Source organism: Panicum hallii, chromosome 2, assembly GCF_002211085.1.
Source record: "Panicum hallii strain FIL2 chromosome 2, PHallii_v3.1, whole genome shotgun sequence".
Lineage (NCBI taxonomy): Eukaryota > Viridiplantae > Streptophyta > Magnoliopsida > Poales > Poaceae > Panicum > Panicum hallii.
Window position 1 is genome coordinate 46851604 of NC_038043.1, and position 15084 is coordinate 46866687.

Below are 15084 nucleotides of genomic sequence, written 5' to 3' on the forward strand. Positions count from 1 at the left end.
CAACTGTTGAAACCATGAAACCAGGCCAATTTGGCCCTTAGTGTGGTTTCGAAGGTGGTCTTGTATTTTTTTTAAAAAAATAAAAAATCTAATTAGATCTAAAAAATCAAGACTAATTCATTTTAAATCAGAAAAATACGAAACTAGTATCAAAAATTTTTTAAAAAAATAACCTATCTATTATTGCTCTATTTGAATCTTATTTATTCAAAAATAATAGGCATAATTACATGCAACCAAAAGATCCGAATAACTGACAAGTATAGTGCCAATAGATATGTTACATTTTTAGAAAAATTTTGATACTCATTTCATATTTTTTGATTTGAAATAAATTACTTATGAATTTTTTAATTTAAATTTAAATCTTTTTTATTTTCACAAAATGGAAAACGACCTTCGAAACCATCCTAAGGGCCAAATTTGTCCGTTGACAGTTGGATTGCCTTTCTTATCCGATTTTATAGTTTAAGGTTGAAAATTGGACTTTTGTGATAGTTTAAGGGTGCGTTTGGTTCAGCTGTGAGCTGTGAAAAAGCTGAACGCCGTTTGGTTCAACCTGCTGTGAAACTGTGAATTGATGTAAAATGTCCGTAATACCCCTGAGACCCTGATATGTTGTTTATATGTAAAATGAGTGTAATGATGTAAACTTTGCATTGACGATATGTTTTTCACGAAATTATATTACATATATAAATAAGTGCATTGTTCATCTCAAAATAGATGCGGAAGAGAGAAGAGGGAGAAAGAACAAGACGGAGAGAAAAGAGCGAACCGGTACGCGGTCTTTACCGATGGCAGGCGGGTAAATTGTTGCAAGTTCGCTCGCCCCCAACGCTGGAAAAGCAGGTACCATGTCGCTGCAAGATTTGCACGTTGGAATGCTGCTGCGTTTGAAAAAGTAGCGGTGGCGTGGCGGTCCTTTGGTTCGGCTTCTGCGTTGAAAACGCAAACGCAGGCTGGAAATGCCGAACCAAACGCAGCCTAAGTGTAAACCGGACTTTTTCCTAAAATCAATTGGATAAATGAAATCTAATTCATGAGATGAATCTATTAAAACCTAATTAGTCCATAATTTGATCATGTTGTGCTACATTAAACATATGCTCATGATGGATAAATTAGATATAATAGATTTATCTCATGAATTAACCTCTATTTATACAATTGATTTTCTAATTAATCTATATTTAATACTCCTATGTCCAAATATCCAATGTAACAGGATTAAACTTTAGTCCGGCGGATTCAAACATAACCTAAAATCTTCTCACACAGTGGCGGAGGAAAGGCTAGGGCCACTGGGGCCATGGCCCTAGTCGTCAGCCCATTTCTTCCACACTGCAGTGTACTGCAGCACGAAGGTCCAATCCAACTTATATAGTCGGCCCATGGAGTGACCCTAAGCGTTAGACTGGGCAGCTCCGCCCCTGCTCATACAGTCATATAGAAGCGGGATGTCGAAGCTTAATGTTAATGCTGCTCTTTCAAAAACTCAAGGACGGCCTCGGTAGCGGCGGTCGCTAGAGATGGGGCAGGAAGTTTCATCGGGGCATTGGCAGTGGTTATGCAAGGAATCTCTGATCCGGAAACTATGGAGGTGCTGGTGCTTAGGGAAGGGCTGGCACTAGCTAATGATTTAGCACTCAGCCGGGTACGAATGGCAAGTGACTGTGCTAATGTAGTACTGGGCATGGCGGGCAGCACATCGGGTGTCTGCCAGATTATCAAGGAACTCAAGGAAGATGCAGCGGCTTTTCAGAGGATGGAGATCGCCCGTGAACGGAGGGAAGCAAACTTTGATGCTCATATATCGTCGAGAAGCATGCTCTTGAGCTCCACCTGTCCACTGACCGGCATGTTTGGTTTTTTTATCTGCCTGAAGGCGTTTGTACCTCCTATGTAAACACTTAGTGCGGGGTTTTGAACGCCCCTCTCAAAAAAAAAAAAGTCATGCAGACATCTCGCTGAACATGACCTGAACAGTTTTCAATAAATATAGGCGGCGATCTCTCTTCAGGTATTTGAATCCAGAGACTAATTTTTAATTCGGATCATATCAAATATTTGGATGCCAATTAGAGGGACTAAATATGAATTAACTATAAAACCAATTGCATAAATGGAGACTAATTCACGAGATAAATATATTAAGCATAATTAATCCATCATTAGCATATGTTTACTGTAGCACAATATTGTCAAATTATGAATTAATTAGATTTGATGATTCATCTTACTGATTAGTCTCCGTTATGCAATGAGTTTTATAATTATTTTATATTTAATGCTTTTATTAGTGTCTAAATATTTTAAAGTGACGGGACTAAAATTTAATTTAGAAACCAAATATACCTGACCTTGTCGGCGTGTAGTACGAAAAAGGGCGTGTAGTATACTAGTGTACACGGGGTGGCACTGTTTGCCGGCGTTCCCCCTTTGTCGCTTTATCGCACCATCGAGACCCAGTCAGCGCAAGTCAAATCAAATCCAGGTGCGGCAGCGCCCCTACCCCGTCCAATCCAATCACTGCCACTGCCCGCTGCCCTTTCCTCATTGAGCCGGCCGGATTCAGTGACTTTCAGAAGGATAGGGCCTAAAAAGGCATGCTCGGATCTAAAGCGAATCATACGGAATATTTGGATCTAAATTTGAAAAATTAAATATAAACGAACTATAAAACTAATTATATAAATAAAAATTAATTCACAAAACGAAACTATTAAGTCTAACTAATTCATCATTAGCATATGTTTTCCGTAGCACAACATTACCAAATCATGGACTAATTAAGCTTAATGAATTTATCTCCTAAATTAGTCTCCATTTATCCAATTAATTTTATAATTAGTTTATACTTAATACATCTGATTCGTATCAAACATCCGATGTAACAGGATTAAAATTTAGTCTCGGAAACCCAAACCGCCCCTGATATATCACTTCACCTGAACTATCAACAAAAACTGCAAGCACTCCGAGACAGAGGGACTATAGAAACGGAAGGATCCACAGTTCCATGTACACCGAGCAACATTTTACGATTTACCCAAAGCACGAGCGGTAACTTTATCCGCACGACTGAACCTGAACCGACCGATCCAAATCGAAATCGAAACAACAATCTTGGATGTAGCAGCGGTGGGCGGATCCAGCCCGATCCATTCCGTCAGTCTAACGACTGGGGCCGACCCGATCCACATCCACAATGATCGCGGGCGCAAGTGGCGGTGGTCTCCCTGGATCTCTTCGAACGCCGGCGGTCGCTGTCGCGCGCCCCATCCGGCGCCACCCGGGGTCGATTCAGATCGGAGGGGACGGAGCCGCGACCGTTCGGTCTCGGTTCAGGCTCACGTTACATGCGGGGCGTGGAGCCATGCGTGGAACAGCACGGTGGTTGGGACGTCTAGCTGCGGCTGCATGTGTGCTGTGAGCCTGTGAATGCGTCTGCCTGTGTGATGGTTCGACTTCGATCGATCCCCGTCTCTTTTAAGTCTGGGATCGGCGTCGGCGCCGTCGCCGGGCTGAATTATTTGGAGCCAAGAACGACGTACAAACCGACGCCGTCCTTGTACCCGCCTGAGGTAACAGTGGTAATACTCAATAGCATACAGGGAGGCTGCGTGCATGCGCACCGGTGCAAGATCACCAGTGTCAGTCAGCCTGTCAGGTATGTGTGCCAAGCAGACGGGTACGCTGACCACGATCCGTCTCAAAAAAAAAGGACCCCGGTCATGTCCTGATCCATCCAAGTCTACTTTCCAGTTCCCTAACATTTTCAATTTTCAGAGGACCTTTCTGTGAAAAAGTTGGGGAGTTAACGTCTAACAGGCCTAATTGCGAAATCCGGGCCTCGGAAGCCTCGAGACGGCCCATAATGCTGGGCCGGCCAGACCGACTGACTGATCAGTAATCCGGCTGAGGGAGAAGCCGTGTCACCGCCTCACCGGCGGCCCCCCTCCTGCATTTCCCCCCACACCGATTCGGCCATCGAGAGAGTCCCGTAGGCTCGCCGGGATCGCGGTCCCAACTCCCAAGCAGGATGGCCGCCAACTTCTGGACGTCGTCGCACTGGTAAGCCTCCCAGCCCCGGCCCCTCCGCGTTCGCGTTCGCGCCTCCCGATTCGGCCCCGCGCGCGGCGAGCCGGGTGGCTGATTGTTTGTCTGCCGTGACGTGCAGCAAGCAGCTGCTGGACCCGGAGGATGTGGAGCTGGTGCCGGCGGCGGACCGGGAGCGGGGCATCATGCCGGAGGAGTTCCGCCTCGTCAAGATCCACATGTCCTTTCGTGAGCTCCTGTTCCCCTCCCGCGCTTTTCCTTACCCCCTTGCTGTACAGGCCGTAGCGTTTTCCTGGTGCGGGTTAGGTTTTGGCTGCTAAGCGCGACGCGCCCTGACTTGACTGCCTCTGGGATAGTTTGTCGTAATTGGGGAATTTGCTGTGGTTAGTGTAAACAATCAAGTGTCTTTTAAAGAACTGCAAAAGCTCCGCCGAGCTCAGGGTGCGCAGTTAAATGTTAAAACTGAGAAGGTTTTATGACCTTAGTTGTATGGGATGTATGGTCCGATTTGATGATCAAACGTTCAGCTGTTTTCTGCAACAGTTACAAACCGATTTTGGTGTATACGCAGTTGTATCTGTGATGCGCGTTGTACAATACTATTTTATGTAATGCGATGGTTGACCGTTTGCCTACTGAAGGAGAGAAGAATGATGTTTTGCTCTTTGGGGTTATTTCCGAGATACAGCTTCATGCCCTTTTTCTTTAATGACGTATCAGTTTTTGGCGATGATAAGTTTTGCAAGCACATTATTTGTATAGGTGCTAAATTTGCACAATTGCAGTTCGTTTTGTTAGTGTAGCCATGAAATTGGCACAATCATAGTTCATATTATTGGCATAGGTGTAAATTGGACTCTAGTATATTAGAGAAATCAGAAATCAAGTGCTCAGTTTATTTCTTGCTGTCTGCAGCAGTCATAGACTCAAATATCTCACAATTTCACCACAGGTTGATTAATTTGCATTTTCTGTTAAGGTCACTTACTTGTGTGTCTTACAAAGTAAAGCATTTGATAATTTCAGATATCTGGCGGCTGGCACAACAGGTGAAAGTTAGGCAAAGGTTAGCCATTATTTGCATAACCCATGCCGTTCAATTGTTTTGTAGCTATAGATTTTATCTTTACTGGGAAATGAACTTACTTGTATGCATTGATTTCTTATATATCAGGTATTATCCTGTACTTTAGATGCTAAGAAACAAATCATATAAATTGTTGTTGTATTAAATAACACAATACAACCACTTGTCTTCTTTCAAAGCATTTAATTAGGGCTAGATTGTCGAACCATTGCGATAAGTACACTCTTGATATCCTCAATGGACAAACATTGTGAAACATATTCCCTTGAGGCTATGGACAAATTAGCAAAACCGAGGGAATAGCATCTTAAGAGAAAAATGAAACGTGTCAATATAATAATACCCCCCCCCCCAACACACACGCGCGCGCACATGGTTTATTTAACATGGCTTGTGATATCCTGTCTCTAGATTTTTAAGATAACGCATGGTTCTTATGATCTTAAGTTGTTACTTGTTATTATTTCAGAGTTATAGCTACAGCAGTCACTTACTTCAGGCGTGTGTATACAAGGTATGCATTTCCGTTTCCATGCATTCCAGGGGTAGCACTTTTGAATGACTGATGAATTATCTACTTAGAGGAAGGAAACACAGTGTTATTCTTGAGAATTTAAGGTGATGTGCTTCCAGGAAACAAGATAGAAATTCTTATTGGGAATTAGGAAATATAGTAGAATCTTGTGATTGCAAGATTTTGAGAATCGTCTAGTTTGGTACTGCTTACCTCTTACAATTCTATACTTAGAAGTATGAGAAAAAACATGTTTTGAAACTAACCTTCTGCAATCAATAGCTCGACACAAGGATTCAAATTTAGTGCTCATCTCTTGAAATTCTGAAAGTATGGAAACCATGTTTGGTTCTACTGGGACCTTGAATTTTGTGGATGTGTGTATTTGTAGTGATAATTTTGTTCTAACACGGAATCTGTTACCAGAAAGAGCATGTCAGAGTATGATCCTCGTTTGGTTGCACCTACTTGTTTGTATTTGGCGTCAAAGGTGGAGGAGAGCACAGTGCAAGCACGTCTTCTTGTCTTTTACATAAAAAAGATGTGCGGTATGTCCTCTTACCGTATCTGTGGACATATTTACTTGGAAAAACTGCACCAAACAACTGTTTCTCTCTCTCTCTCTCTCTCTCTCTCTCTCTGGTACAGGTTCCGATGATAAGTATCGGTTTGAAATTAAGGATATCCTTGAAATGGAAATGAAGCTCCTGGAAGCACTTGATTATTATCTGGTTGTTTTTCATCCATACCGTCCTCTCTTACAGTAAGACTATATTTCCAATTTCATTGCTGGTGTTTTTCGTGCAACATGCCTTCTCCATATGTCCCTAGCTTTCAGTTCTTTGTTCCGGTGGAATTTCATGTTGATGGATTCCCTTTTCTGCAGGTTATTGCAGGATGCTGGCATAACAGATCTGACGCAATTTGCCTGGTAAGCACTGCTTTATGAAAGACATGATTCAGGTTCAGCAATTAAGGAATAAATGTTGAGGCAAATTGCAGGCACTAATCTAACCCCCTAACTTGAATCTACCATTATAAAAAGTCATATTGCAAATTCGCCACCAAAAGTACTCTCAATGTCTTCCTTTTACCCTACTCCGTCTCTTTGACCAGAACCATTTTGTTTCGACTTTCGTGAGCAAAATAATTTACAAAACAAAAGATAAGACATATGTGAGGGCAGTCAGGCAAAGATGCCCTTGACCAACCAACCTTTGTCTTTCTAGGCAGGTCAGCTCGTCCACTCTACCCTTTTCTCCATGGCTGCTGCCACCTGCTGTCCTCCCCAATTGAGCTCCCCATTGGTCTAAGACCCTATTCTTCACCTTCACCCTGCCCACCATCTCCACTTCCAATTGACTTATTATTCAGTCCCTCCCAACAATCTTCTAAAAGATAACGATGGTGAAGGGAGGGAGGTGGAGGGCGGCTTTTGTGTCCGAAGAACAGCGCTATTGGAGTCCGGTAGTTGATAGTTGCCCATACTTCGGTTGGCGGATATGCAATTATACTTTTCATAGTGAAAAATTCACCATAACTATTCAAACGATGGAACATATGCAATTGGCCCTGAATGTTTTGTTCTGCTAGAGATTTCCATTCCTTGTGATTTCAGCCAGTGTCCTGTTCTTTCTGTGAAAGCTATTTGGAACATTTTACATTTATATTCTTTGAATCTGAAGGCCATTCTCTTGAATGTTTTTGTGGTGGAAGCTTAATCCTTGTTAAATCATTTTATCTCATGTGTAATACTCTCTCTGTTTAGTTTTAGTTGGCTTTTCATACAAGCAAACACTAGACCTACATGCAAGCCAAATTGTGGTCAAGTCAAATAAAATTGATTTGAGGTAGTATTAGTCTAAGACCAAGAGAACTACCCTAACTCCTTGCAGGATTTTTTGGCACATATATTGGTTTGAGTATTTATACTTTACCATGAAGTAAATACACCTCATCAGAGTTTTCTTTATTTTCCTTATTAATTTTAGCGTGACACAACACAGTGATAGAAATTGATTTATCTAGAATTGGTAGCACTAATTTCAGTATGATGTTCGTGTGGGTATATATTGTATATGTATGCTCAGTCTTCAGCCAGACCTATTGTCACATGTAGGGGCCTCGTGAATGATACTTACAAGATGGATCTTATTCTCATATACCCACCCTATATGATTGCACTTGCCTGCATATACATTGCAAGTGCCCTTAAAGACAAGGACACAACTTCATGGTTTGAAGAACTCCGAGTCGACATGAACATTGTAAGCTTTTGCATCGATCATTTCCCATCGATTGATTCTGTTTCTATCTCGGTAACTTCACCCATTATATTTTTTTATTGGTGACACTCAGGTTAAGAATATCTCAATGGAAATTCTGGATTTTTATGATACCTACAAGATCGATCCTCAAAGAGGCCTCCCAGACGATAAGATTAGCCCTGTGCTGAACAAGTTACCAGCAAAGTCTTAAGCTCCAGTTTCACTATTTGTTGCCTACTTCAAACTAAGCATGAGCTAGTAGCTACCAATTAGCTCACACTTCCACGGCGGGAGTGCACGTGTTGTCTGTCACATATATTGGTGAACTACCTCTTAGACTCACAAATTCAACTTAAGGCAAAAATATCTGGAATGCCAAGTTCGAAAGCTCAAATTTGATGGCCCATGGTAGTAGATGCTGTATGTGCTTGTACTCATCAATTGTTGACATCGTGACTTTTGATGCAGCATACCGAACTCAGTAACATCTGCATATTTTTAACCATTTTACAGCTCAAAAACCCCTCTGTTCGCTTGCCTAGGCCTTTTCTTTAGAGAAATACGCCCGGACCTTGGTGGTTACATTCTACACCTCCAGGACTCCAGCACAGGGCGCGGGGGGGTGGCGGGCGTGCAGCATACACCGGGAGCGGCACACCCAGACTGGCTCAGCAAAAAAGTTATCCATATATAAAACGCAATTTCAACAAATATGGAGTACAGCAAGGAGCAAAAGCATCCATGAATGCTATTATCATTTCAGATTGAAGCAAATCCCCAGTTACACTGCTCAACTAAGCCAATAACCTAATACATACAACCAACATCATTCTCATGTTGTAAGGCGCAATAAAAGATGAGTAAAAACTGAAGCTATCCACTTCCTTGTCAGGAAGTTGTCACAATGAGCTGATGAGCTCCTGGTGCTGCAGTTATATGATACAGGCTATGGTGAAACCCATCAACTGTTCACCCTGAGAGAAAACTTCTGATCCTGATCGCCCAGCCTTATAGTACCAGAAGTTTCTGACACAGCCAGTGGACCTGTTTCGGACGATGATGAAGTTAGCGATTTCCTCCAAAATTGCTCCTCCCTCCGTTCCAAATTATATGTCATTTTGGCTTTTCTACATACATAATATTTCCTATATGTATCTAGACATAGCGTATATATCTAGGTGCATAGCATAAGAAAAATTAAAACAACCTATAATTTCGAACGGATGGAGTACAAGCCATCAGATAGGTAAAAGACTTCACCTTAACTAGCAGTGCTTGGAAGGTAAATCCGATGGATACTATTTGCTCTCAGGCCCTTCCTGCACGTTGGACATTTCTTCTGAACCTTGATGGCTTGCTTGATGCACGTGCTGCAGAAGATATGGCCACAAGACGTTGTGGAGGGCTCCTCCATCTTATTCCAACATATTGGGCAGGTAAAAATTGGTTCCTTGGGAACCTCCTTATTTGACTGTCAGTAGAAATTCATGGTCAGAGCTCAGTGCAAAGCGCAATGCAGAAACAATTAGTATGAAGACTGTTATGAAAAAAAATAGCATGCAAGAATCAAACAAAAGGCAGCCTTTCCACTGAAATTCTTGAAATATACTCTAGCATGTGTAATTAGCAAGCCAGTTAGTTGACCATCAACTACATTACAGAACATAATGTGACTGAATTTCTGAACAGACCTATATCATGCCATAATAGATATGTAACAATGTTTAAGACTTGATTAGCAAGGAGAATGTTATATGAATTTAAAACAGGTAACTGTTACTCTCTTAGTCCACTCAAAGGACAACATACATGGATCCACAACTCTTAAGGTTGCTGAAACTGTTAGGATTGAACATAAACCAAAAACCAGCAGTCATTTAATTAGCTGAAAAGTACCTAACTATATAAATCTGGCTGAATTTAGAGCTGAAAAATGTTACTCCCATCAGATAAAATTAAATACCTGAAAGCTAGACCCTTCTCCCTTATGTTGAGAGAGGCAATGTACATGTACAACCCTCTGGCGTTTGTTCCCTGTGGAGAAGACACAGCCGCATCGTCATCAAGACACACCCCTGACTGAATATGATCACATGATTACAGATAGGAGTCTTAAATAAACAGGGGGTATTGTGAAATCAAATACGTTTCATGTAGGCGTTCCAGAATAAACACGCAAATATGTGCAATACACAAGTCACTTGATTAAGAAATTAGAAATATGTAAATGAGTCGGAACAGCCTATTGAAGTGTTCGTACTATTGAAATAATTAATCATAATGTGGTCTAATCAGAATAAAGTCATCTTAGTGGCACATTGTAGTCATTAGCCTCATATTGTTTGTGGAAGAATCTAACAGAAGAATTGGTATTAGACTGATGAGCAAATACAATTCCTCCTGTAATTCTGAATATTTAATGGGTGGATTAATTCTAAAAAGCACAATAATAGTAAAATAACCTTCCTGGACACCTTCCACCTCCAAGTCAACCACTGTTACAGGTCGCCTCCTGGTTCTCATGTTCCTCCTCTGCAGAATACAAGATGGTTCAATATCAGTGCTAGCCAATGGTTTATTATTTAACAGGAAAAAACAAGCATGAGAAAGAACCACAATACATAAAGAGTTCAATAAGGCCTAGTAAAAGGCGTGCCATATGCTCCTAAAAGACCTATCTAATGTCCCATGGCATAACATTACTACATTAACAGCACACATGACCTTATTAAAAAGTGTAGTATTTCTTTCAATTCAAAATATAACGATGAGAGAATTATACTGGAGGGGGCACTCGTGAGGGCGATATTGCCTGCACTTCATCTTCAATGGCTTCCACATCAATAGGCGAGTTTTGTGCGCCAGCAACAGTAGCTGGTACTCCATGAGAGCTACCCACCACTGGGGAGCTTGCTTCCAAGTTCACCACTACTTTACCAGCTGACCCATCTTGTGACTGTCTCCTCGGGGCACGCGCTGTGCCGCTGACAGTGCTCATGCTATCTTTGATGCAGATACTCACGTAAACTCCTTATGAACCTGAAATTCATGGGGGTATGGTTTAGTACAATTCCTTGTCTACTAGCCCAGTGCTCTAAATTTCTTAACTTCGGACAAGACTAGACTGGGACACAAACCTAGGCACTCATCCAAACCTAACAACCAACAGGGGCGGACCCAGCATAGGACATGGGTGTACACATGTACACCCGATAATTCTTGCAAACGAAATCGAAGTTAGTAGGTAATATATTGTAACTGGATTCAGATCCGAATACAAATAGTTTTGTTAGGGTTTGGGGTGCTCCGTCTCGCACAGCAGAAGGAAAGAGAAGGGGCGGGCATACCTGGAGGATGCGCTCGTCGCCGGAAAAGGGCTGGGCGAAGACAGGACAGATGGCGCCGCCGCTTGCCCAGTCGTCGCCGCCAGGGAAGGAAGAGCAAGGTAGGAGAGAGTCCGACAGAAGGGAAAGGTTTAAGAAACAGAGGGAGGAGATGAACCTGAGGCCCTGAGCGGGGAGCGGCTGAGCCCAGGGCTGTCAATGAGCCGAGCTCGAGCGTCGGAGCGAGCCTGCCACTAAAGCTGGAGGATCCCGAGCCGAGGTTGATCTGAGCATGAGATATTTAACTTTTTGGGAGATCATAAATAAATAATTTCACAGCAGCAGTATCGATGATAGATAAGGAGATATGCATATAAAGCTAGTCTCAGTAGAAAATTTATAAATATTAAATATTATACCACATAAGCAAATTTGCTGACATAGTAGGGTCATTAAAGGGGAGAGAAGGGAGATTTTCACGCATGTGAGAGGAGTTTTATCCTTGTAACGCTCATTCGGTTCAGCTACGAAGTTTATAGTCTTTGTAATAGTGCAATGAAACTATGTAGTGGAATTGGTCTAAAACACGCATTTAATTCGATAAATAAATGAATAGAGAAGCATATTTGGATATTTAGTTTTATTCCCTCTATTTTCTTTTGATAATTCTATTTCTAAAATTGAATCATTCTATTTTGATAGTCCCATTTAAGTTGACATCTTGAAAATAGTATGGATTTAAATTGATATCTTAAAAATAGTACGGATGGTTGTTCGATTTCCGTGCAGAGTGACTTCTCTTAAAAAAAAGATTAGTGTGCGTATATAATAACATTGAAAATGAGGAGTCATGATTAATGAGATAATACGTAAGGTCCCTCTTCTTGATCATTATACCAAGATCAAATAGAACTATTAATAGAGGGGGTATTATTTTGTATCTATTTTAGCTTGTGCAACATAGTAGCTCGCAAGCTAATGCAAGGCTCTACCATCTAACTATATTATTTTAACTTTCGATGGTTGGAGGATGCATGCACATGCCGTGCAAAACTAAAATACTCGAGCTTCATCGAATACCTCAATCTCGGATCATTGGAGCTCGGGAGCTCCAGGTTAGGTATATTTGCTAGGACTGTAATAAATTATTCCAGCTAAAAAAATCTTATTTTACCTAAGTATTACAAAATATATCCTCCAACACTTCAAATTTTATAGTGGAGTAAAATATCACATTAATAGATATTTTATATGCTAGCTATGTAACACTAACATCATTTATAATAAATTATTAGACGAACATATATAAGATATGTGAAATATTTATTATTTACTTTTGAGAAGCTATTGCCTAAAGAGGAATGAGATGTATGTTTAAGTAATGATTTTTAACTTATAAAATAATATATATATATTTCAAACTAGCCGTAATGATTTTTATTTAGAATACGGTTAAGTAAAAAGATAATTTTAGTGATCATGTATACCTAATTTTTAAAGTTTAGATCCGCCACTGCAACCAAATCCTCAAGAAATAACAAAGAATAAAGTGCTAATGATGGTAAAAGGTAAAAGCAGGAGAATTGTACGTGGAATGATGGGAAACAAAATTGATGAACAAGACTACAACCCTAGCAAAGATCTACCAAATCAACTAAGTTCAACGGTAGGAAAGTTTTGCTAGAAATGAGCAAGTTCAACCTAGAGTGGGGTAGTTGCTACCAAATCAACCAAGTTCAACGGTAGGGAAGCTTACTAGAAATGAGCAAGTTCGACCTAGAGTGGGGTAGTCGCTCGGCGCTGCGATCGAATCAATAGTCCCTCCCTCCCAGCGATTGCCCCACCGAATCAAGACCGATAACCAATACAAATCCACACGACCCGAATCGGAATTGTACACATCGGGAGGGTTGAGAAATCCGCACCAAGTTGCCGGAACGAATCGAACCCAGCTCTGCAACTTCGATCGGACGGAGGAGTCGGAGGGGATGGGGAAACCGCGACGGCGCGATCAAACCTGAGATTATTTTCTCCCCCCTATTTAAAAGGGGAGGAACAAAAGGGGGCACGTATTTAAAAGGGGAGGAACAAAGGGGGCACGGTTTTCTACTCCTGGACCCTCTCGTCAGTGTCTCATGTCGTTCGCATTCGGTCCTAACAGGTAGGGTCCCTCGTTATCCATGTGGGGCCTAGGGTTCAGTTAGAGTTAACTCTGAGTTCAACTAAGTGGGAGATTTTTTCAAAAGATTTAGTAGTGGGGTAAAGTGAAAGGTAAAATTAGCTGGACACTGTTAAAACGAGGATTTTGCCTTGAGCCATCATAAAAATTATCTTTGACAAAATACACTATAAATCTGTGGTAATTAGGTGTAGGACACTACACCTATTATTATATTTATTTTTTGTAGAAAGCCACGTGAAATGATGATTCTACCCTCACCCCTTTCTCTATCTCATGGCTGGACTTAAATCAACTTCAAATCTTGAAGCCCCGATGTCCGGGACAACTATATATCGCCCGTGCTATGATTCGCAGATCCATCGCCTGAAGAATGTTCGCGTGGCCCAATGTGAATAGACCTAATAAACATTTAACAGCATCTTTGATGTGTCGTGTATTGGGCTTGGATGGTGCACTATTTCTATACGGTAGAGTTTAGACAGCAGACTTTCCTTTTTCATGCTGCACGCAGACTTTAATTCTCTTTCCTTGTGTATGAGTGTATGTGCATATGAATCGGTTACCAGCAGCACGCAACAGGCGTATTCATGCAAAGAGCTCTACCTTATCTTCTCTTTATTTTATTATTTATTTATTTCCTTCCGCATGCATGCAAGGGTTTATACTTATCTTCTCTTTATTTTATTATTTATTTATTTCCAACGGCATGCATGCAAGACGTTGTACCTTATCTTCTCATTATTTTGTTGTTCATCAATTTTCTTTCTATTGTTTTCTTCTTATTTCTAATGCTCCAATAAAAATTTCTTTGCTAGTATATAATTTATCTTCCTTTTCTTCTCGTTTATTCTATTTTATCTCTATTTTATTTCTTTGTTTTAAATGCACTAATAATTGATGTATTTTTCTAATATAATTTTTCTATTACTTCTTATCTAATATTGTTCTTTTATTCTTTAATTTTTTATTCCATCTTTTTTCCTATCCTTTATCTACCTATTTTATTTTTTATATTTTTCATATTCTTCTGCTACAATTTATCCGTTTATTTTTTATAGATAGAAATATTTTATTTTGTATTCATAATATAATTATTCAAGGTGTAATTTATTTATTCATTTTGCAGATTAAATTGTTCGGTTATATTAACTCATTTGTTCATGATATTTATTTTCTATTATTTAGTCTATACAATCAAATGTTCGCGATGTTTAATATTTTGTTCATTGTACATTATTATTTATTCAATAATTTGTTCGTTATGTTTACTTTTTTTAAAAATAATTATTTATCCGTGTTGTTAAAATATTTGTGCGAGTATCCGGAATTAGTTATTTAGTATTAAAGAATTTTTTTAAAAAATATGATGCAAACATAGGAAAGTGTGAAGATATTATTATAAGAAAGATAATGGTGCAATTCAAATTTAATTTAGATGCTCAGTTTAATATTTATAGTTTTTCTAATTTCAACGTCACGAAAGCTGTTTTCTTTTACATCTACAGAATCTTTTCTCTTTAGCTAAAATTATCGGATCATATTATGCGCAAACATTCTCCAATTAGGCCGACGACGGCCCATCTAATATGTGCTTCCCATAATTATCACTGAAGCGATATATAGACTCAACCCCCCAAATCGAATCCAGA

At 40.2% G+C, this 15084-nt stretch overlaps 2 protein-coding genes across 4 annotated transcripts; one reads left to right on the plus strand and one right to left on the minus strand.

Moving 5' to 3' along the window:
• The first annotated feature begins 3935 nt into the window (after positions 1 to 3935).
• Positions 3936 to 8435, plus strand: LOC112883546 (cyclin-C1-1). Its single transcript, XM_025948853.1, has 9 exons — positions 3936 to 4077; positions 4184 to 4290; positions 5089 to 5128; positions 5619 to 5663; positions 6090 to 6211; positions 6312 to 6426; positions 6550 to 6594; positions 7783 to 7930; positions 8022 to 8435. Exons 1-9 carry the CDS (start codon positions 4046 to 4048, stop codon positions 8139 to 8141), a joined length of 774 nt encoding a protein of 257 aa, XP_025804638.1. The 5' UTR covers positions 3936 to 4045; the 3' UTR covers positions 8142 to 8435.
• A 213-nt stretch (positions 8436 to 8648) lies between these two features.
• LOC112883217 (E3 ubiquitin-protein ligase RNF4-like) lies at positions 8649 to 11482 on the minus strand. 3 transcript variants are annotated; one of them, XM_025948489.1, is made up of 7 exons: positions 11278 to 11482; positions 11068 to 11148; positions 10713 to 10969; positions 10393 to 10462; positions 9894 to 9964; positions 9191 to 9401; positions 8649 to 8974 (listed from the first exon to the last, which is right to left on the minus strand). In XM_025948489.1, the coding sequence occupies exons 3-6, from the start codon at positions 10926 to 10928 to the stop codon at positions 9192 to 9194; spliced, it is 567 nt and encodes a 188-aa protein (XP_025804274.1). In that variant the 5' UTR covers positions 10929 to 10969; positions 11068 to 11148; positions 11278 to 11482; the 3' UTR covers positions 8649 to 8974; position 9191. The 3 variants fall into 3 exon arrangements, with proteins under 3 accessions (XP_025804274.1, XP_025804275.1, XP_025804273.1); XM_025948490.1 differs by lacking the exon at positions 11068 to 11148 and having other exon boundaries at positions 10743 to 10969; XM_025948488.1 differs by lacking the exon at positions 11068 to 11148 and having other exon boundaries at positions 11278 to 11480.
• Between the last annotated feature and the right edge of the window lie 3602 nt (positions 11483 to 15084).

Bases quoted from the DNA above. Each gene is read 5' to 3' on its own strand.
- LOC112883546 (XM_025948853.1), top strand. From the start codon at position 4,046: ATGGCCGCCAACTTCTGGACGTCGTCGCACTG. The intron at 5,664-6,089 runs GTATGCATTTCC...ATCTGTTACCAG, and splicing joins TTCAGGCGTGTGTATACAAG to AAAGAGCATGTCAGAGTATG. The intron at 7,931-8,021 runs GTAAGCTTTTGC...GGTGACACTCAG, and splicing joins TCCGAGTCGACATGAACATT to GTTAAGAATATCTCAATGGA.
- LOC112883217 (XM_025948489.1), bottom strand. From the start codon at position 10,928: ATGAGCACTGTCAGCGGCACAGCGCGTGCCCCGAGGAGACAGTCACAA. The intron at 9,965-10,392 runs GTTATTTTACTA...TCTTCTCCACAG, and splicing joins GGTGGAAGGTGTCCAGGAAG to GGAACAAACGCCAGAGGGTT. The intron at 9,402-9,893 runs GTATTTAATTTT...TTCTACTGACAG, and splicing joins GAGAAGGGTCTAGCTTTCAG to TCAAATAAGGAGGTTCCCAA.